General features: G+C 38.0%; 1 protein-coding gene across 2 annotated transcripts in view; it reads right to left on the reverse strand.

The window, feature by feature from the left end:
* Positions 1-24,836, reverse strand: part of GPR158 (G protein-coupled receptor 158) — a 184,468-nt gene that overhangs the window by 67,020 nt on the left and 92,612 nt on the right. For both annotated transcript variants that reach the window (XM_040673575.2, NM_001257299.2), the window contains exon 5: positions 16,796-16,864. In XM_040673575.2, coding sequence (XP_040529509.1) covers positions 16,796-16,864 — 69 coding nt within the window. The remainder of the gene's footprint in view (positions 1-16,795; positions 16,865-24,836) is intronic.

The following is a 24,836-nucleotide window of genomic DNA, read 5'->3' on the forward strand; positions in this document are numbered from 1 at the left end:
TGATCTCCTCCCTTCTGAGACAGTGGTCAAAATAACTGAAACCTGTACCTGCAAGGCTCCCACCCATTGCTGCAGCTGTGCAAATAAAGCACTACCAACAGCAGCTGTCCAGGGCAAGCTCTCTCATTTGCAGTCCTGACACATTTCACTTGCACAGTCCACAAAATGAGCTCATTAGCACATCAACAAAAACAGCAGAATGAAGATTTCTTCAAATGTTCCACTCCTTTCCAAGCACAGGGGGAGTCCTCCAAACGTTTCAGTGATCTATCACAGAGGAGGCCCACCTTCTACCAGGGGAGACATATTCTGCTGCATTCTGTTGCCAGACAGTCCTCTGCCTTTAATGATTATTTATTTATATAAACTTCTTTCTCCATCCTCCCTACCAAACTGCTTGGGATGTCAAAAAAACAACTGAACAACAAAAATAGCATAAAAGCAGAAGGACAGAACATTTAAGAGCAAAATAAACAGTTACCACCAGAACTAAGAATGAGACAGTAAACAGAAACCAAAATAGAATAACTTCAGGGGGTCAGAGAGAAAGACGGCATTTTTTAAACAGAAGTCAGGGTGGTAAAATAGGCATAGATAGAAAGGGAATAACATACCCAGGTAGTGTGACCCCATGCCTGAGACTGGCCAGAGTAAACTCTTAAGCCCCACAGTTACACAAAGCATTGAGAATACTCAGAAGGCCATGACCTCTTTTTTCTTCAAGGTTCCTGAGCACTCGCTATATATTTCGCAACTATTTATGATTTAAAACAAACCCATTCAGGCAAATTTTGACAGGATTGTTTGTGACATATCTGAGAAAAAAAAGCATTACTTCAGACGAAGGAAATGAACCTAGCAGACTACACTACATCACAGTGCAGCATTTCAGACACTGTACACAAGACACACATGGAGAAAAAACAAACATTTCTTCGAATCTGCTTAAGTGACCACAAAATCTGCTGTGGACTCTTGACTGATAAAGCGCTCACTACACAGACTGATTTCAGCTTTCTTTTCTCCTGCTTTTTAACATATATCTCAATCAGATGAAATGAAATCCTACTTCAATTTAGCTCAAGGTTGCAAATTTTTTTTTTTCATTTGTTGAAAATAACATGGAATGACTTTTCCCAAATTGACTCTCTTCATAAGTCATTCACCATCAACTTGCTTGCTAGTCTCATCTGCACTCGATCCCACTGTCCGTGTTGCCTACAAAGATGTCACAGAGCACCTGCCCAGCACCGATCCCTGAGGAACACCACTCATCACCAGCCTCCCCTTGGACACTGAGCTGTTGACTGCAACTCTCTGAGTGTGACCATCCAGCCAATTCCTTATCCAGAGAGCAGTCTAGAATTGGCTGGATGGTTGCACTCAGAGACCATCGGAGAGTGCAACCACACATAAACAATAATACTTGCTAATTTCAATATGAAAATATGATTAGTTGTCTATTATGAAATTAATTTCTCACCTCTAAGTTCTTGGTCACCTCTGATACCTGCTATATACACCAGAAAGTCAAAACAGAAATGAGTGCCTCTCACGACTACAGCATTTGGTAAGAAAAGGCTTTTTATGTTGCCGGGTTGCACACTTACTAGGCACTTGAGAAAAGTCTAATACAGTAGAGGTTTCTTTTCCAAATGTAGCATGTGCTGCTGGCACTTAACCTAAATGGAGAAGCTATGCCTAAGAAAAGAAGTACTCTGTATTTTTTGTGTTATTCCAACAACCAACAGCAGTAATACAAAGTCAGCTCAGATGGGGCTCAAACCAGATCAAGTCTCTTTTCCTGTAAACCTAATAGTGTTTCACACCTTTTGGTTCCAGAGAAGTTACAAAAAGAGCAGCTAAAAACCTAGTTTAGACTTTTTTAATACTCTCGCTGACATCTGATATTGGCAGATGCATTCACATTTCTAAATCTATATATTTAAGATTTACACTGTGGATATTTAGTGTCTGTTCTGATTCAGCTATCTTCCACGATTTCTGGGTCTTCATACAATGGAGCACATGATTGTCTAACAGCGCTTTTGTTGAATTAATGGTTGATATACATAGGGTTTGAAAAGACTTGTAATGGCAGCATTTTGCCGTCTCCTCTTGTAGCAATGACTGGTGATTACTTCAATAAAGATTGGCTGTTACAATGCCAGTAGCTTATTTGGGTTATGATTTCAAAGATGTAAATATGCCTTGGGGCTTGGAAAGTACATACAAGTTTAATTAATATAGATATAAATAGCTAACTAAATAACCCAGCACACAGATTTTTTTTTCAGATTAGTTCTTTGTAGGTTTCAAGTCAATGCCATCAATAAAGAGAGCAAAAAGGATCAGCTGCCCGTATGGGCCAGGAAGCTCTGCCAAAGGATTTGAAAACAGCATTTCAATGATTCAGCATACTGGTGAATTCAGATTAGGAGATTAAGAGAGTGAACTGAACAATAAGAATACTTGCTCTGTACCCCAATACATGTTATATTTGAGAAGGATTAGGATAGCTAACAAATTAAACACTGGCAGATGTGATAACATACTACTGGAGTATATCAAATTATTTTGGGCTCTGACAAATCTGACAACCTGCATACTTTGAAGAAGAGAGCTGATGTGCAGAAAAGATCTGAAGATCAAATCAAAGCTACAAGGTGTAAACATAGTAGTTATTTTAACTAATTCGTATAGAAAATCCCCAAATTTGGAATGAAGATCAAAACTCTGAACAAGATACAACACTTGAAGGAAAAGTGGAAAAACCTTCCATATGTAAACAAAATTGCCTTTTTCTTAAATGTCATTATAGTCTGTAAGTACCAGTATGCCATACAAAGTATCTAGATACACAGAAAACAATACTAAACATTTCTTTTGGTGAAAATGACAAAACTCTGATCATACGGCATTCTTACAACAAATTCATACCTTGTTACTCTTTGACAGTGCACAGAGATTTCAGCACATCCAAGGAACACGCTGCAATCGTGGTGGATGTGAGCATTTGCACTCATACCACAAATCCAGAACAGGAAAGAATTAATGTGTACATACAGAATTAATGTGCATGTACGTTACAGCCATGTTTTGAATCTTGAGTGGATTCAGTCCTCCGATAGCAATAAAATGAGGGCTGCTCTGAAAGTAATGCTTCCTATTTTATTATGTTGGCCCATTACGTCAGGGGTGGATGGTGGTAGTATGGCAGGTAAGGATAAGCCTTCCTACCAGTATTCTGTTATATTTTGTTGCTGTGTGACAGATGGCAGCAGAGGGGCAGTCTGAGAGAATGGTGTCTGACATGGAAGTGCATAGGAAGCAATGGTGAATTCCTTCATGCAGAAAAAAATGGTATCCATTGACATTCATCAATGCTTGCTGAACGTTTATGAAGACCAACAAGTGGATGTCAGCACAATAAGGTGGGGGGGCAGTGTGTTTCAGAAGCAGGGTCAGCAACGTGAAAGACAAGACACGTTCTGGATGGTCATGCACAGCTGACACACCACAAAATGAAGAGCGTCTCAAGCAGCTCGTCCATGCTAATCAGCAGATTACGACCAGGGAACTATGTATAGAGGTGAACATCAGTTTCAGTGCATTGGATGACAGTGGCAATGTTGGAATATTCCAAATTTGTGCGAGGTGGGTCTCACAAATGCTCACACAGCAAGAGAATGTACATTGCATGCAGGTTTGTCAGGACGTATTGAACCAATACCTGGCTGACGGTGACAGTTCCCTGGATCACATCATTACTAGTGATGAGATGTGGTGTAACCACTACAAGCTGGAGTCAAAACAGCAGTCCATGAAATTGGCAACATGTGAATTCCCCATTGAAGAAAAAGTCCTCAGGTCAAGTGATGTGCACTACCTTTTGGGATAGGAAGGGGGTGATCCTTCTGGATTTCCTGGAACCTGGACAATGCATCAGTTAGGACCGCTATATCATGACGCTGACTAAGCTGAAGGCTTGAATTTCCAGAATTAGGTCAGAGAAGAAGAAAAACCTTCTCTTTCAACACAATAATGACAGGCCTCACATCACTCTGAAGACTGTGGAACACATTGCCAATCTCAGCTGGATTGTCCTAACACACTCACTGTATAGTCTGGATTTGGCACCTTCTGACTTCCACCTGTTTGTGCTAATGAAAGACGAATGGCATGGACAACATTTTCATAGAAATGATGCTGTCACAGCAGCTGTGAAACAGTGAGTCACCTTCACTGGTGCAGGTTTTGATGAGCATGACATGCAGGCTCTTGTTCACTGTTGGCGAAAATGCGTATCTAATGGTAGTGACTATGTTGAAAAACAGTATTTTGTAGCTGAGAATTTGCTCTATCAAACAGTGTCATTGTGCTCTTTGTAACTGTTGCAGTTTCCATGGAAACAAATAGCAGGCATTACTTTCAGAGCAACCTATATACAAAAGATTACTTTTCAGACCAGTGATCCTTACGCTGATACTATTCACAGGTACTCAAAATGACTACCTATATATACTTTTGACTGCTTTTTGCTTACTGCCTTCCTTACTACTCATTAACCAATCTCACACTGGATGTACAAAGGAAGGACTTCCTACTGTCTGCAACACATAAGAGGAAAAAAGACAAGAAACTGATAGTCCTTATCTACCAAGGGAGCTAAAACATCTGAAGGATAGCATTAATTTCAAGATTTACACATTGCTGTTGCTCACAAAACCTTGCTAATCTAGTATGCATCTGAACTCCCTCCAGCACTGCTTCTCATCCATTCCACTCCATCCAACTTCTCATTGACCATGTTGGGTGCAGCTCAATAGAACTTAGTGGAGAAGTTCTGAAACACAGTCCTTGTGGAGCTGGAATCTACCTTTTCTTTGTTAGTATTTTTATGGCTTAATCTTTTCAAGCCTAAATCAAATATTCTCAGATCTCCCTGAAAGTATACCTATCTTCTGTAGCAGTATAAAAATAATCACATACTACCATATTCTTGAAAATATGAGAAATTTACCTTTAAATATTTGTCCTTCTTTACATCTTTAATAAAGTTTTGTAAAATACTTTCACTGTTATTATTAGTAACAGTCATTTGTAATGCGATTCTTATTCATTGATCAGGACCCTGCTGTGCAAGGCACAGCTAAGCCAAACATCCCTGTACCAAAGAGTTCATAATTTAAATGTAAGATAAGAAACCACACGTCAATATAAAGGAAGCAAAAAATAAAAAATGTATATTTTACAGTTATGTAAGTGGAGGTCCAGGAAAGGAGAAGAAAGTTTGCAAGGATTAATGAGAAATAACTTTATGCAAGCAAAGAACTAGCACAAAATGTACAAGCTGTGGTTTTGTTTCACAAGTACCTTCTACAACATGTAATTGTGACGCTGAAAGAGAAGTCAGTACCGTATCAAGATACAAGATGTCACTTCTACCTTGTTTTCAATTCTGTTGCTCAATTTTGGATTAATTTTCCTATTGCTATGTTAGACTATTATGTTTTAACTATTAAAGGCAAAGTTGTCTATTCTGTTTTCTCACTATCATCCTTTGTTTTTTCTCTTTATTGTAATAAATTGCTTTAACTAATCAAACAATATGCAGTAAGGCTAAGAGCTTTAACACCCTGGATTATTTTAAGATTAACATCAAGTAATAATAAAAATTGTGTATGATTGAAATAATTTAATATAAACATGATAAAAGATACACTGTGAGAGAACTGAGTAAAAATGTTATATTCTTCCACTTGCAATTTTGTTTGTGATTAATTAGTCTCATTCTATCCTCTTTACGTTCTTTTTTTCCATATATATTACCTTGGAATTGCTTTAAACATTTTGCCTTTGAAATCCTTCTGTTTGTTTCTGATAACTTTGATTGAAATTGACATATTTCTCTCTTTGTATCTTTTTTTCCCCTCAATAACATGTAAATCTTACTGAACTATATCATGTCACTACAAGAAGTCTACTTTGGACTCAGATTTCAAACAGATCATTATGCTGTATACTGGCTCTGAAGAAAACAACATTACTTAATAGCTTCCTCAAAACTTGCATATATTTGCAGATCTGTGCTTTTCCCCACATATGCAGAGGATCTAGAAATCAAATAGTTCTGATTGTAGAAAATTCTATTGTTTTTTTTCTATGGGGTCCTAATATACAGTGGCACGCAATGGTTCAGAAGGTTTGTATCATGTAGCAACAGACCGTTCCTCAGAACAATTAATTCTCTTTTTTTGTGAACATTTTCTATTCCATCCTCAGTTCTAATGTTAGTCCTAAGAACAGAATTCCAACCTCTCCCTTCTTGGTGCGGTAGGCCCAGAAGCTATGCTTTTCACTGTTGCATTCTTGTAAATCAATCTGTTCAGTTTAATGATGAACTTTACCCTAACCCCTAACTTTCATTTTTTTTTTTAATGCCAGCAGATTACTATATCACTCTCAATTATAGCTAGAGGAAATAAAGCTTATTTTCTGCACTAGTACTTTCTGATGGAGTTGGATCATTCTATAGTGTACCTTACATTTTACATTGTAAACTTGTCTCTGTTCTTGTATGTATTTATATTATTTATTTCCAGTTCTCTACAAGTAAAAAACTAATTTCTTATTTACATCAGGTGATAAATGTTTTGGATGCTTTGATTTTAATCCTACTGATCTCCTACCCCAGAGTTTATAAGTGAGAAGTTTAATTACAGTGCTACACTGTAATGAAAGCTTTCCACTAACACCATTATAATTCTGTAATATCTTTTCTGTGCAAAGATTCCACTAGTTATCAATTATTTTGCCTGAATACTGAATGCTGCTTAATAGTATCTGGCAGTTGATATTAAAAAACATTACATCACTGTCCGTATATTCAGGATTCTCAGCATGAAGAATGACTGTGTAAGGGCAGTCTTCATTCTTGATGGATGGAATCTCCCTTCTTAAGAATCTCTTCAAAAACCATCAACTTTTCTCTTGCTATACTGCAATATGTTGTATTTCTCAATTCTCCTAATCCTTAACTATTAATTGTTCTGTATGACGTGACAAACTCAGAGTATGGCTAGGAGATATATAATACCTTCATACACTGAAGAAGAGGGAGCTAGGAGAAAAACGAGTAAAGATGAACATTTCTGCTACCATAATATTCTGTAATATAGTGAACAACTTTCAAGATGGAGGTGCTGCTTTTCCCTTTTCTTTTGCCTTAAGCTGCCCCAGAGTACACTGTCAAGTGACATGGAATGGGATAGGTAAAATGTTGTCTTTTATCACTCAGTTGTACATACCACACTAGTCTGCATCTTACTTTTAATATCGCAATCTCATGTTGCAATCCAAGGCATGGTGGGTTATCACACTGCCCCCTTCACTGGGCATGGGTTTATAACTGCAGTCAATTTCACATAAGATAGTTTGGCAGTACCAGATTATCTAAGTAAAGTCTTCCTTAGACCTGAAATGCTTCTGCTTTCGTTTTCCTTTGGGTTCTATTTCATGCAGATCACAACACCTCTGAACTTAGCAAACAGGCAAGAGCAGAGTCTAGCTTCCATGTAATTGAGGAGGTTCAGCACAATTGAATGACAATGCACAGGCCTTTTACTTGACCACAGTTGTTGTTCCTTAGATCTTAGGCATGAAAGCATGAATAAACAATAAGAAAAGACATTTTGAAGAAAAATATTTAAAAAGTATGAAAAGATACCAGGCTTTCATTGAAAAGACACTGAAAGACACTCTGGTAAGTGAAAATGAATGACTGAAATTTATCTCCCACCAACGTGCAGTCTCTCAGGTGCTAAACTAATTAGTGAAGGTAAATCACTGACGTCAGGACTGTGTCCTGTTGAGAATATGTCAAACGTTGACTACAACCTTTAGTACTTTCCCTTCTGGCACAGTTCAATCCCAGTACATCTGTAATATGAAAAACTCGCTTTCAGTTTTACAGTTCAACAAAGATGTGGTATATCATTTTTATTATCTTTTCCATAAGTGTTCTGCCACATTTATATTTTGAACTAATTACATGAGAACCTTTATTTGTGTATTGATTTGTTCATATGCTTAAGTCACTAAAGTAAAATTTGAGCATCTTAAAGTAAACACTGTACATACTGATGCAGTGCATTTGCCTAGTGGTGAGTGTGGTCATCAAAACACGTTTGTCTGAGATAAATGTCCCTATCATTTCTAGCCTATATGCTACTGAGATCCATCAATAAAATAAAGGGCATAAGATCCATCAATAAAATAAAGGGCATAACACTGCAATAATGTTTCTTCCTGTTTGGCTATTCTAATTCAAGAGAAGCAAGGAGCCAAGTGATGACTTTCACAAATTACGTTTATTTCCCAGGTATTGTTCAGTATTTTTTGTGCCTGCCTATGGCACTGTGGTCTCCCACCCAAGTGCTAGCCAAACTCCCTAATGCATTCACTTTGGAGAGCAATGCAGCAGATTTTCAACCTGTGCACATGGTTATACTGGCTAATACCAGCTAAAAAAGCCATGGGTAAATATTGTACATAATTTTTCACAGTCCTGGTCTGTCTTTGTAATACTACTTTGAAGTGAAGACATTAACTTAGGAAATTTTTACATATGCAAGTCACTATATTCATGCGAGTGACAGTGGCGTTATGAGTAAATAGGAATGGCCATACTCCCCTGACCACAAGAGCAATTTCAATGAATGAAGGGCTGACAAGATTGAATCACGTAGGTCCCCACAATTCAGCAGTGCATGAGAGTCATTTAAAATACAAAGGTAAAAGAAAACCCAGTGCGTCAGTTGGTTCAGGTCCTTTTCTCTGGGTCTCAAGCCTTTACACACACACAAACACTTGGCTATTCAATGAACCTAGACTCTGACAAATGTGTCCTTCAAACTCAGTTCTCAAAAAAACCTTCAAGGTAGTGAAAATAACACTGCCCTCCTGCAATCCTGTACTGCACCTTTGGATATGTGGGAAGTGAAGCCTATGTTTCCTCTTGGTATCACAACCAGTACAATTATGAGCACAGGAGTTCATGACATGAAAAAATGTCAATATCAGTACCTCTGCCTTCACCGATCTACTACAGACTGTCACTTATAACACTCACTATCTTCCACTGACATCTCATATTTTACCACACAATTCAAAAGTTACAACCACATGAATTTACTATAAGGCTGAATGCTGCCTGGTTAGGTAAACTCCATCCTTGGATGTTCTGAATACCTATTTGGATAAAGCCCTTTAAAACATTGTCTAATATCTGGGCTTACTGCTGATCCTGCTTTGAGAAGGACATTGGACTACAGCCCTCTTGAAGTCTCCTCCAATCTGCAGTATTCTGTGAATACAGCACATAGACAAACCAAAAAATACACAACACTCTCCCCATTAAATTTCATCTATATGATTTCCTAGCATTCACAGTGTCATAGTTCTACTGAGTTTCTAATACATCAAACATTTGTTATTTACAAAGAGAGACCAATCTAATCAGGGTCATGAGACATATGCAGCTAATCTCAGTTTTAGATGCGGATAATCATATATTCAACCATTTCTAGTTATTTCCTTGATAGTAGCTACTAGATTTTTTAGGATAGCTATATTGACTAGTAACAACAGAACCACAAAGAACTATTATTGTTTCTGTGCTACTTAAAATACATTTATTCAAAAAGCAAAAATTTTCTGTGCCTACTCCCCATTAGTAAAGAGTCATAAGCATTTTCCTTAGTGAGATGCAGGGCAAGAACACACGTGTTCATGGTACGTATGGGTTTTCTGCAATCTGAAGCAAAAGCTTGTAACATGGAGATTGTACCAGCTCAGTCTGGGCTTTTGCACTCAAAGTCAGCTAGCTCCCAAAAAAAGCTATCACATGTTAACCTCAAAAAGTTTATTTGTCTGACAATGACACTGACCAAAAAAGACAGACTGTTGCATAAACCTCTGCTTGGTTCCCCTACTTCTCTGCCCAAACGAGATAATTTATATATAAAATCCTGGCAACATAACATTTAAAATCTACCTTTTCTTCTGGCTGAACGTATAACCTGCTACGATCTAAATAAAACAGGAAGAACTTTTTCTAGAATACTGTGGAAATCTGTGATGATTATGTCAGAGGAGAGAGCTGTCCTTGGTCTCCAGTGGCATGAATGCTATTCTACGCAGGCCTGTTCTTCAGCTAACGTGAAACAACAAGAAAAAGATGCTCATTGTTAAGAGTAAAGAGCATGTAGCTATATAGTGAAAAATAACCAAGCTAAAACATCTGGTGCATGACAGGGGACTTAAAGTCTGAGATTCACTCCAGCATATCAGTACATGCACTGCTAAATGTGTTGAAAAAAGCAAAATCTTTCAGTTGGCCTCAGTGAAAATCAACATATAAACAGTCACTGGGCTCTTGCAGTGCGTCACTTCTAGGCGTGCTTGAGGGACAAATGCATAAAAGCATTACATATTATTCCATTTTCACATTCATTAATGCCAAAATCCAAGCTCTCTAGTGACCTTGTTGCTCTGCTCAGGGCTATGACTAATGGAGCTACAACAATGTTCAAGGCTCACTTCTCCTGTGCTAATATACACATGGAAGACTGCAGGGAAGAAAGCCCAGCCCACCTCTATGTTTTGCTATTGACTACTTTCTATTAGGTCTCATAGCCTTAAAAGGTAGGTCACTCTAGCATGAGTGGGAAACAAGGAATAACACAGTCCCTGAAACAGATCTTAACACCTACTCAATGCAACAAGATGTCTGAGCATAATGAGATTATTCCAGGGTACACTGCTGAACTGCTTAATGAGCGTTAGCAAGTCAGTGCACTGCAGCTCAGCGTCGCTATTTCTATAAACTCAGAATAATACTGCTTTGCTATAATTAGAAGTTTGGAAAACCAATGGCAGCTGGAAAGAGAAAGAATTTAGATGTTTTGAGCCAAAAGATGAGAAGATTGAAGGGAAAAATCCCAATAGCCTTTAAAAAGATGTTCCACAGCCTCTCAACTAATCTATCTTACAGTGTAACTAATTCTACTATTATAAAACTGCCTCACTGTCTAACATCATTTTCACTTGATTTTAACCTTCTTTTCTGCTATATCAAGAACATGGAGAAGAAATTATTCTCTTCCCCTTTGCATCATGGTATCACTAATTTTTATCACTGGCTGTAGAAATTATCAGAATATTGCATGAATTTGAGAGTGCATTCTGGAGCTTCAGTTAAAGTATGCTAGTAGTACGGGAAATGTTTAATATATCAGATAATGCACCCAGTGCCCCAGGATATATTTACTATCAACAGAGCCCAGAGCATGAGTCACCTCATGTTCAAGTTGATATCTAAAATGCATTGTAAAATACCCAGTATCTCATCACTAACTATTTGGTAAACATTGATGATACATACATTGATGGATACATACATAAGAAACAAAGAATCGGAGCATAATTTAGGATGCAAGGGACTTCCAGAAGTCACCTAGTCTAACCCTCTAGTCCAAGCAGGTCTAATTAGGTAAGGTTGCTCAGGTCTGTGACCGTTCCAAGGTAGGAGACTCCAAAGCTGATGTTGGCAACCTGCTCTGATCACTCTAATAGTAAAATAAAATCTTTCATCGTATCTAAACAGAATTTCCTGTTTCCCAAAAGTTTTCTAAAATCAGCTGAGATCTCAGCCCTAATGGAATTAATCAGCTACTCTGTTACAGCAATGTGTTTGATGAAAGTCTCTGCAACATGAAAAGTTTTCAATCCTGCATCAATGCAAGATGTGTTACAAGTACAAGCAAGAAAGGAAGTCAGTAAAAGTCTAAAGCATGTCCAACCCTTTGGCTTGTCTGGGCTGCAATGAGTGAAGAGGAATTTTCTTGGGCTGCATATACATAGGTGGCATCAAAAGTAACATCTTGTTTTTTTTTTTTTCATAGAAGCTATAACACATATGAAGAGCACAGTAACTCTGATAGAGCAAGTTCTCAGCTACAAAAAAATACTGTTTTTCAGCATACTCTCCACCATTAGCTATGCATTTTTGCCAGTGATGAACAAGAGCCTGCAAGTCATGCTCGTCAAAACCTGCACCAGCAGAGGTGACCCATGGTCGCTGTTGCCACTACTGAAACACACCACCTCACTGTGCTCACATCCACTTGCTGGTCTCTATCAGTGTTCACAAGAGTCAATGAATGTCAATGGGAGCCATTTTTTCTGCACAGAAGAATTAAATTCTATACCTTTGCTTCATCTGCACTTCTGTGTCAGACATTGTTCTGTCAGACCGCCTCTCTGCTGCTATCTGTCATACAGCAACAAAGTTTAACAGCCTATGTGTTGGAACATTCCACCTCTACTACCATACCACTAACATCTGCCTCTGACATTGTAGGCCAACATAATAAAAGAGGAGACATTACTTTCAGAGCAGCCTTCCTAAAATATATACTACAGTTAATGTATATAAATCACAAAACTTATACTATTAATATTTTTATTGAAACATTTAAAAAAGAGTAACCAAGTCATAAAATCGGTAGGATATTTAATCTTATTTTTCTGAAACGAACGGATCAGTCTGCTATGAGGGCAGCAGTTGCAATTCTTAGTGAGTTTTGAAGGTGTTCGTCAGATGAAATTTTACTATTCCCGTGATTCATTCTTCAGAATAGTTGTTCACAAGTGTATATACCATAAGAAAGCAACAACATGAATAAGGTGCGACTGTAAAGTGAGGGATATTTTTCTCTGGTAAGAGAGGCCTTATAAAAGTCTAGTAAAGAGACATGATCAAATTTGCCATTACAACTCTATACATTCCATTTGAAAATTCATGGGTAACATTTATTCCATCTGAAGATACAATTGCAACTATACAAAAAATTGGATGTTTTTTTAGCAATCTTGAAAACTGTTGTCAAATCTTTGTATCAAAACAGAAAGCAAGGATGCTTATTTTTCACTGTTCACAAGACTGTGTTTAGCCAAAGTATCAAAATACATAAAATTATTTGCCATAACTTGAGTGGGCACTGAACTGCACCCTCCCCATGGGTTTCAGCCCAGACAGCACTGATTGCAAACCAGTGATTGGTTGTTTTTGAGCAATGGGTGCATGTCTGAGGCTAGGCTGGGCTGTTTGATGGGCAAAGCTGCCACTGTGACGTGGAGAACTATGCTGGGCCATGGGTTGGGCACTCCTGGCATAAAGCTTCATCACAATCAGTATTTTTGGAAAAGGAAAGTAATGATAGTTCTCCCTTCAGATGCCATGTATACAATTTAAGAGACTCTTTGAAAAGCCAATCAGGTTTTGGCCCCTCTCTTCACAATCTAAAAACAAAGAAATTAAGGAAAATCAATTAGAGAGCACAGCATTCCTTTGGAGAAGGTCTGTCAATAATTGGAAGACTAAGTAAATGGAAATCAGAGATAATACTATGAAAACAGGAAAAAACATATGAAATGAAAGCCTCAAATGACAGCTGCCCAGCAACTGCTGTGTAAAAACTATGCATTTTTAATAGACAAAGCTCATCTGCCTCTTTATAATTCAGGAAAGATCAGTGTGTTGTTATCAATATAGCAGAATTTGAAAAATAAATTTTGGTGGAGATCATCATTAGCACTTTGTTTGGTTAGAAGGGTATTATAACAGCTGTTTTTCTCCCTAAAGGCAGCTGGCTGGTGATATTATTTTTCAATTAATGGCACAACACTATGAATAGATTACAGCATGTAGGCATGAAAACAATGACAATTAGTGGAAGAAATTAAGCGATGCAACAAAGTAGGTTTTGGTTTCCATTTAATTGGAGGGTAGGGAAAGTCATAGATGCAATAAAGCTTTTCTCGACACAGCAAAATTGGTATGCTGAAGGCTCTCAGAACAATCTATTGCAGACTCGGTGAATGGGTACAAAAAAAAAACCCAGAGCTGGGAAAGCACAAGGAGTAGAAAGTAAAGATGCAAAAGACTTGAGCATTGTTCAGAAAGTCTAAGGGGAATATTTAGTTTTTAAATAAGAATGTAATATTGCATCGAATCCTTAAATAGATTTATATCTTTTAGAGTTGAATTTCTGTCATTTTATTCCTATACACTGTACATGCACTAAGGCAAGCTTTGTAATTCTGCACTTAGTTGAGCGTGAAAGTTAAGTTTTTCCAGTTTTGCCTTCCAAAATATAATAGAAGAGATGATAGAAATGGGAAAAAAATATGTTAAAGGAGAACACCATACTGCAGTGCTGTCTGGCCCAAACTGATGAACTTCACTTCCTATTGTAAATTACATTTTCTGCAGCTATGATGAAATGCATCTGAATCTACCTAATTAGGTTGTTATATTAGAAGAGAACAGTTGAATTGGAAAGAACTTCCAAAGATCACTGAGTCCAACTGCTTGACCACTTCAGGGCTAACCAAAAGCTGAAGCATATTATTGAGGGCATTATCCAAACGTCTCTTGATCGATGACAGGCAAGGGACATCAACCACCTCTGGAAAGCCTACTGGAGAGTTTGACCACCCTCAAGATAAAAGAATTCTCCCATTGCCCAGTCTAACCCTCCCACGGTGCGGCTTTGTGCCATTCCCACCCTGCCACTGGTTCTCAGGAGTAGAAGCTTGCACCTCTTTCTGCTTCCCTTTCTCAGACTGCTGCAGAGAGCAGGAAGGTTGCCTCTTGGCCTCCTCCTCTCCGTTCTGAAAGATGTGGCCTCAGCCCCTCCTCACAAGACATGCCTCCCAGCCCTGGTACTAGCTTTGGTGCCCTCCTCTCAACGCTTTCAAGCATCTTAATGTGGTTTTAATGTCAGAGAGTCCAGAAGTGCACACAATACTCCAGGCCACACTGATGCTAAATAATAGCAGGAGAATCACCTATTTTGACCAGCTGGCCATGCTCTGAATAACGCACCCCAAAATGCAGTTTGTTCCTTGGCTGCCAGGGCTGTCTGCTGGCGCAGGCTGAACCAGATAGTCTTAAAGCACGTTTTCCTCTATCATAAGATAAAGATCAATTCACACAGCTAAAACAACTCTACCTCTGTGTGCACGTTATTATGTTTTAAACAACATCACAGAGAAACAGAATACTCCCGAACAAATACAAACAAGACTCAGTTTAGAGCTCAGGTTTTCTTTCCCACTCCATCTTGCTCTGCTCTGTGCTCCTTTTCCAAAGTAGGTGAGAACATTTAGTATACATGTACATCAAAATGTCAGGAGTTCCCATTTCAAAAACCCACACCCCATAATTCACAGCTTGTAGTAATGCAGTCTTTTCTTCCTCAAAGATGATATAATGGACCTCTATGGCTATGTTTCATGTATGCCCTCACACTGTATACATTTATTGTTACACTTTCTTGCCCTGAATCATAAAGTCATGAAAACTCCCACAGTGAATTGTGGAACTGTGATACGCAATCCTGGTGTTTCTACATTAACTCCAATTTTGTTTTTAGCGAACATATTCTTGAAGATGGTGAAATAGATTAATTTCCACCTGATCATTTATATGAGCTTCATTACCACACTAAGTTCCTCCACTTTAACCTTTAAATCAAAATGATAAAATTTAGGAATAATCACCTGATAAATAATTACCCATGTATGAAAAAGAGCCCCACCATATAGTGTGGGAACACAAAACTGCTGTCACAGAGAAGTCAGACTGCACCCTTTGCTTTTCAGCATCTAACAGAATGTGTCCTCAGAGAACAGTTTTATATCATATGAGTTGCAGAGAGGGACAAGGTCCCACCAGGTATCTATATCTCAACTGGGAGGCAGGCTCAGCAGGATTTTTCAGCAGAATGGTTTTCCTCATACAGTGTCTAATCATCATCTTGTACTTGCTTTACATCTTACATTGTCCACATAAATGAAAAAAGGAGGAAATGTTTAAACATTAGTGAAAAGCTGTCAGAAGCTTCCATCTCCTAATTCTCCCTCCCAACTGCGTTGTCTTTTCTCTCCCTTCCCCGTGCATTTAAAGGTCATGGACAGCTATCTCTTGCACCTAACAGTTTCCTTCTCTTCAAGCCAGCTGCTGGCAGAGAACTCTTTCTTTACTAGCAGTACCTAAGCATCCCTGACACTGAGCTCCGAAAGACAGTCAGTCACCAAAGGACATTTGTTCTTTCTTGAATACAAAAGTTAGAGGATCAAGACAGGAACTGGGAAAGATGCTGAGGAATCAGTCACTGGTGAGCATACTGTAGACATAGCACAGTATGATACATGCCAAGGCTCTTAGCAAACTGCAGCCAACATTCTACAAACGCTGGCTGGTTATGATAGAGCCTCTGCCTTGGGAAGACACTATATGGCTCATGGTTCTCTAGGAAAGCAAGCTGGGCCTGCCATGGAAAGGAAATTCCTCACATTTTGCTCTATGGTATGATTTTCTGTATCCACTTTACGTACCCTCCACAATTTCCCCCTAGCAGAGCATAGAGAGCTATCTTCTTTCAAGGCTAAAACTCAGTTTGACTCATAACACTGCAGAATTTCCAAGTAAACATACTGAAATATTCCTTAAGCTGAAGATGGAGGATTTCTACAAAGACAATAAAACATTCAAGCATTCTTACAAATATTTACAGAACACAGCAAATTTTATTAATCATATTAGGCTAGTCATTACAGAAATAGTTTGATAATCACTTTTGTCACCAACATGACTCAAGCATTGTCTTAAACTGCTGGCAAATATAAATACATAACTTTTCTAAAAAGTTGCAGTTTGACTTACCGGAAAGTACAGAAGAAGTGATCCAAAAAGAATGGTTTCCAACAGCACCAGACCTGAAGCTCTGATACTCTAGAAAAAAAAATGACAAAATACAGAATATTAGAAAATTCCTATGTTAAGTACTGTTCAACGTGTTACATGGATACATTTTGAAACTGCTAAAACGGCTCTCAGCTGTGAGAAACCTCAAATCATGGGAATTACAGATATGAATTTAACTGCAGATTTTTTTTTCTGTACTATTTAAATGTTAAGAAGTCCTTTGAACATTCTGACCTGCCTATTTAATATTAATGATTTGGCTTCCACAGTACGTACGAATAATCTACAATTTTACTGAATACGGATTGTACTCTCAGATTGAAAGCACCTTCATCCTTCCTGAAATTTTATACAAAGATGTATATATTCAGTCATTAACTTGTCAGGATTATAAAATATAGTGCCATTTCCTCACTGATTCTAATGCAGTCTCCATCATAGTTTTATTCCATTTTAAAATTAAAAAAAAAAATCAATTCTCTTCTTTAATATAAAGCTTATTCCATTGATGATTTATGTATAGTGCATCTGTACCTTAACTAAAAGACAAAACATCAACACCGCTTTCCATTTCTTTCCTTCCTCTGAGACAGTGTTTCATCCACTATTCTGGACTAATGCACTGCTTTCCTAACTGCAAGCAATGCAGTTAGATAGGACAGCAAAAAAGGCTTTGTCAAAAGTCTTTTGAAAAATCCCCTTATTTCACATTATAAAATCCTCTCATGGACTGGAATCAATGGTCTGTGGTAATCTCTCTAATGAGTTTGGATGGGAGAAGTTTATCTTTCATTAGTAAGGCAATCGTTAAAAAAACGATCTCTGTCTGAATGGATTTACAGATGCATTTTTGGTCCCCCGGGGTACAGTTTCTGCTTGCAAAAATGGTGGAATTTTATAGATAGATCTTTTCAGTGAATCTGTAATCTAACTCCGATTTTGTATTTCAGCATTAACTTTTTTGACTGGTCAGTGTCTTTTGGCTTTTACAGGTCTGATGTACCGAATGTATGATGAAAGATCAAGAGAAAATTCTCAGAGAGCCTCACTAATATTAGACAGTTATGCAGCTACCGAATTTCTAGCAGCAGTGACATTTAGCAAGGAAGGTTGTCTAACACCTGCACGTTGGCACAGACATCAGCGGTCTGACCTCCCACCTTGCTGAGAGTTATATTTGGGTCAAGTACCAGAAAGCAAGGAACATTTTAAGCCAGTTCCTTTCAGAATATAGCTCAGCTGTACTCCTCCCATGGAGCAGGACAGGTTCTTTTTCTGAAGGTACTTTGTCATTATCATCCATGTCCTGTGTTCTAGGGTATGGATGTTTGTGCTCTGTATGAAGTTAGCACTGAACTGCATTTGCACACTGCATTAGGAAACAGCCTATGAAAAGCACACTGAAATGTTTATTTTCAGAAGGCTTAGAAACACAACACAGACTAAAGATTTAAAGTCCTTTTGATCTTTTCCTTCCATGACAGTGTAATGTAAGACTTGCACAGATATTCAGTGCTGGGGATAAAAAAGAAAAGAGACCACAGAGATTTTTGTATCCCCCCCGAGTAACAGTGCCTTGTTCTGTTTTCCTGATTTCTGATGCAAATACATTATTCCCCTCTGTATCAGAAAGAAATCTGCACACATGCTTCCCTGTTCTTTATTCCCCACTATTAGAGAGTTCTGCCTAATGTCTCCTAAAATTCCTGTAGTGCATCTTTAATTCCCTATTTCTAGTCCTGTCAGCCATGGACATACAACTTAATTTCTTATGTTTCACAGGAATTTTTCATGTATTTGAGAATCATTATTATGGGTTCTCTTTTCTGGATTTTTCCAATTCTTTGATTTTTCCGTGTGGGTCTTTACCTTGGACTTTCACACTGTGAGTTTCACAGTAATGGTTACAAAACTATTCTGCTACCTCACTCTAAAATTACACCCTGCACCTGAGACGTAAATACTCCTAGCAAAATTTTCCTAGAAGTTACATGCTTCCATGAAATGTTTCTTTAAAAAGCAAAGCAAAACAAAGTAGAGTACCACCAAACAGCTCAACTACTATAATTGTATTTCCCAATAGGATGCAATGCCTGCAATAGCAATTGCTGAAATGTGAAAACCAACCCACAAGCAGAGTTCATACATACACTTTCATCACTGGGCTCCTATAACTCAAGGCATTTGCTTCAAAAACCAAAACTGAAGCGTGCTTCCTTTTCCCTTTTTAATGGATATATTACAATATCGGATAAAGCATAAGCAAAGTTCCAAATGCAAAGAGCTAGACAGCAGGAAACTAAAACACCAATGTCAGGTTTTTCAGGCTCACATATTTCAACTGTTCAGTGACATCAAATTCAACTGAGTTAGAACTCCATGTAATTTATTTCTGTCATCTGGATACATAGGGAGCCTCAGCCACAAGGCTGCTAATGGAAAACTGGTCCAGCACTCCCATACTGCATTTCGCCATAGGGAAGCATTGTCCTGCCTCATTTCATTTACTGGGATGTTCCACAGACCTACACAAAGCACATATACCATCAGATGAAAAACACCTAAAACAAGACACATTGATTCTGTATTCATAAGACATTCATTTCTTATAAGCATCTCAAAACAATAAACAAAGAGCTGAAGGAGTTATCTTTTATGACTGCTGTAGTAAAGCTGCTTATGTATTCTTATTTACGTATTCAGATGCACTCAACTTATTCAGATGACACAATAAAAATCAATATATCTAGACAACTTTTCAAGATTGCTTTCTGCAGTGTACGGCAAACAGGTATTGGACCAGAGAGATTATCACATAATAAAGGAATACTGAAATAAAGACCTTAACTGTGTCCTGAGCTCACAGAAGGGCTCCAAGAAGAGTGATCTCCAGCTAGAGATCCTTCCACCTTGGGAGTCAGCCCTTAAATGGGGTCTAGGAGGTCACTCAGGTGAAATTGTGTTCACCTGTGCCCCTGTGGCTGACTCAGTGCTTGTCTCAGGTGGTCAATCAGAGGTTCAGGCCATGATTCAACAGTTCCCATACACTGCAGACACTTCTGTTTTGATATAACAGCAAAAAGCTGGAAGTGAATGTTTAGGTATGAAGCCATTAAATAAAATATTTTCAGGTTATTTAATTAATTTCAATTATTTTACAGCTTTTATGTTTGTGGCTAATGGATCATGCAAACTGCTATGGCATGTAGAACAGAAATTGCATGTTTTTATAAATTATAGTATGGTTTAGCTGGCATTTTTTATTAACGTACAACTTCAGCATGAGTAAGACATAAAACTTCTTTGCTGCACACAAGAAAGAAAAGATTAGAAAGTTTAAAAAAGATTAAAATTTGCCCTGGGTCACTTTGCAAACACTGGCACCAAAGGCATGGCTGTACGCAGCACCACAAATATTTGTTTCAGTAGGACTCTAAAATGTACATAGCAGCAAGTATGCTCACACAAGTCATGGGAAAAAAAAAAAACACCTTTATTCTTTAAAGAAAGCAAATTAAAGAACGGAAACAAATGGCATTCCACAGCCTCCACCATTCGCTCTCCACCTATGCCATCTGCACAATTAAAAACCTCCCAGACATCAGGGCACTTTAGGACAAAGTCCAGGGGAATTTTCTTCCACTTGCATGTAACATCAGCTTCATTTCTTTTTCTCATCCTTATCAGTTGCTGATTTGTTTGTTTTGTTTTGTTTTGCATTTGCCTTGTTGGCATTTATTTTGCTGTGTTGTTTGTTGTTGGGTTTTTTAATTCGTTTCTCTGGCTGTTCAACTTCTGTACAGTTTGTTTATTTGCTGTTTAGCTTGTTTGCTCATTTCCCATGTTTACTTATTTGGATCAGAAAATTTCTCCTCTCTGTTTTTTCCCATCTCAATGGTTGCATATTGCTGACATGTAAGCGACACTGCAATTTATTTTGCTTCTAGCATTGTACTAACTTGTATACTTACCTTCAGTCATTTTCCACATTCTTTACGTTTGCTTTTTAATTGAGATATTCATGATAAAAAAAAAAAAAAGATGTTATTTTAAGTTGAATGAGGTTGACTGAACTAGGAATTATCTTCAATCCGGCCTTCATCCAGCAACAGTGGAATCAAACAAGAAGAATGCAATTAAAATAGTATAGCACGTATTATGATAAAGGTAAAAACTAGGTATGTATCAGCTCCTACCAGCTTTTTCATCATGAGATGGAGTTTCTTAGAGAGCAGCTACCATCCTCAAATTCTGCAATGAACAATGAGACAATTCCAGCAAATCTAATGCAAGTTCTCAACCATGTGAGAAATCTAAGCAAATTGCCATCAGTTGTTTCATGTAATCTATCGAAAGAACCAGCTAGAAAAATGCAAGATTGAGTTAAGTAGATGATAGTAAATTCCAGCCAGTAAAAAAGTAGTGTGAGGACACAGAGGCCCCTGGTTGGTCAGCTTCATAAGCTCTGAATCACTATGTCATGTTAGATCTACACAGAAAAACACTACACACAGTCATAGGTTCCTCATCTGCATGTTAAATATTCCAAGAGGCATGTGCAGAAAATCTGAGTTTAAGTGTGACTTGGGCAGTAGCGCAGGCTCATAACTGATGACATACCCTCACATTACACAACCCCTGCAGAATGGATTGGCTCTCCAGCTCCAAGAGGGCAAGACAAGAAGTGGTGACAGTTCTTGCGCTCAGGGATGTAGCTATGAACAGATGAAATGCTATTGACCAGTTGCTCTTCAGCGTCTACTCAGAATTACATGACTGATGATTTAAAGTAGTTTAAAAGTTAAAAATATTCACAAAACCAAGATACGTTCCAGGTCATAAACAGCTCAGAGGTTAGTTATCACCCCTGTGTGAGATTCAGGATTATACTGCAACTCTGCAACCCAGGCTGCTCAGTCACACCACATGATGTAGCTACACTGTCTTTGTAGGCTTCCCCTGGGAAGACAAGACATAACAATGGGTCAAGGTCACCCCATGGCAGATACTTTCAGCTGGTCTATCAAGATGCTGCGATGGAGAGGAGACAGAGCCTGGGTCAAGGGCAGGGATAGCAAAGTCAGGCTGCTGAGGTCTAAGACAGTGAGAAGGGGGCCCTCCTGGGTTGGGGGGAGTCCAAACACAGGGACAGTCAGAGACATTTTTCCAATTCACCTGATAGATATTCTGAATTAGGAAGATGAGGATTAAAGGCTGGCACATTACTTCTGTTTTCCTGTGAAGCAAACACAGCTATCTTTCTGGAGCAGTTCTTTTACAGAAAGCTTTATTCGCTGTTTATTACAAAAATATAGCTACTTTTTAACTTTCTCATATATCTTTTTCTCATTAATAAAAACAAACCAGAATGCTGTTACAGAAAGCAAACCATTCATCACAGTCTCATGGTGTTCTGTGAAGCAATCAGGAGTGTAATCCAGCTGAGACAGAAGGATCCCAACAGTACCTTTAGCATAGAGAAACTCACATAACTAATTGAAACTAGCGGGACCAGGGCTAAAACATGCTTTGAAAACTGAAGACTTGCACTGAAAAAGAAACCATAAAAGAGAAAAGAGCATGCTCAAGTGGAATATATGAGATTCTTTTCATACACTTTTAGTAAAATAATGGGTAAAATCCCAACACATCAGGGTAGTGTACAGCAGACCATGACCACTTATTAGTGCACAAAAAAATAACATGATTGACGGTCAACTACTTCAATGGCATGCAGATGATTAGCATGCAGATCATTCTGATTCCATTATGAGTGTGACATCTACAGTTTTATAGGCTGTAGCATGTTTCCTCAGAGTTCAGGACTGGACTCAGTATTCCAGGAGCAGTCCCACTACCACAGAACAGAGAAGAGTAACAAACTTATTTTGCCTCCTGGCCATGTTTCTGCTGCCTGGTGTGCGGTTTTCCTGAATTGTGGTGAGAGCTCACCATTGGCTCATATTCCACTGGAACTCCCTACTATTTTTCAGCCAGCCTACTTCTCAGCATAAAGACTTGGAGATAAACATATGAACATGCATTTCTTAAGAAAATGATAACAAGACAAGGCATAGATCTTCACCACCAATCGCATTCCATTACTGGGTTTCAGCAATTTTTTCTAGCTGGTTGTTGCTTCCAATCTTGGATCTGAAGGAGTTGGAACTGTACTGTTTGAACCAATAAAAATGGAGTTTCGTTCTCTATTCCAAGTAGGATCTTTATCTACCTCATGAAGAAACTGACCAAAACAGGGAGGAAAACTGAAGTGGTAACTACAAAAGCTGGGGAGCAATTATGCATTCTAACTCATTGGTGACATCATTAGAGAGTAACATGCAAAGCCAGATCACATTTAGATCACAACACTTCAAACAGTGTTTCAGTGTTACCGCACTTTTTGGTTTGCTCCCAAACCTTTCTCTAACGTTGGAAGTAACTATTCCTCAATTCCATGTACACTATTGCAAATCTACCTCTTAACTTAGAGACTTACTGCAGATGGTGAAACTAATGAGCAGGTGGGTAGCTCCTAGTTAGCACAGACCAGGCATTCCCAGCATTCCCTTCTGTTTCTTCCCTACCAATATGCTTTAGCAGAGTACGTTTTCTTGAACAAAGCTGCAAAAAACATTATTGGTCAAGGGCTGCTCTATGCCTTTGAATTTGCTCAGTCTTTAGTCTACGTACAGAACTTCAGTAATCTTTGAGATAAATAATAATTCCCTACATCCAGATCTCAGAAAGTAACACAATTTCTATAGCAGTTCACATTAGTAAAGTCCTTTGTGTCTCTTGGGTATTGCTAGAGGGTCATAAACAAATGCTTAACAATTATTGGCACAAGGGAAATTAAAAGACAAACAAACAAACAGAAAAGCATAACTGGCCGAGTTGCATCAAGTGTAACAAAGCAAAAAGCTAAAATAATGGATAAAAAGGCGTAAAAGATACTGCATTACAATTCTTGGCAGTCCTAAGTAATGCAGAAAATGCAGCAGCCACAATTAGCACTGAATATCTAACTGTCGGGGTACAAAGTCAGTCAACAAAATAAACAGGAAAGTAAACCGTTTTTTATTTCCTTTGTGATAAATTCAAGGAGTGATTAGAACTGCTACTCAGTAAAATGGAATTTGCAATTGCCTTAACAAGTCTCATTTCATTATTGCTGATTGTCTTATAAAATTCAAGCAACTCATTCACAAGTAACTGTAGAAAATGCTTTTCACTTCAAGGTAGAAATGGTTGCATATCTTTTGAAAATTTCCTTGCAAAATATTCAGTGTGAAATTCTGTGCCCTGTTCAACCCCTTTACATACTGACAAACACTTTTAATGATAATTGTTCTCTTTGAAAAGTAGTCTCCTAATAGAATATGGATTGCAAATACAGTAAATATCACAGCAAAGGCCAAATTTCCAAAGATAGGCCGACAGCTACATTTTTTCACTTAAGCTATATTGGCAAGTTGTCAGAATCTTCTGGCATTTGCAGCTTTGTGCAGTATTTCTAAATTAAATAAATACAATCCTCATGTTTTTTCACTACTCTTTAAAAATACTTATGCAAAGGTCATTTATTTTCTATTACTAGTTATAGCTGAACCCAAATAGAAAATAATTATTAAATTTACTTTTTACTTGGAAGCAAAAAAAACAGGAAAAGCAAAAGGTCAAGCAGCCATCAATCAGAAACCAATTTCATTAAAAGTGCACAAGATGTCGGGCAACCAAGAAATCCCCAAATACTTTATTTTCCAATTCATGTGGTCCTTAATCCTTTCTGTTATACGAGTAATGAAATCTGCTATGATATTTCATGATGAAGATAAATTCTTCTGCATTTTGAAGCATAAATTCTGTTGCATGTAAGTGGCAGTACACCACCTACAGTACAGATAACTTGAAAAAATATTATTTGTTGGAATATAACTTTTACAGTGAAAATAATTAATGTCCCTGGGACATCTTTCTTATAAGACCAGGAATTCCT

Source organism: Gallus gallus, chromosome 2 (genome assembly GCF_016699485.2).
Source record: "Gallus gallus isolate bGalGal1 chromosome 2, bGalGal1.mat.broiler.GRCg7b, whole genome shotgun sequence".
In the NCBI taxonomy this organism is placed as follows: Eukaryota; Metazoa; Chordata; class Aves; order Galliformes; family Phasianidae; genus Gallus; species Gallus gallus.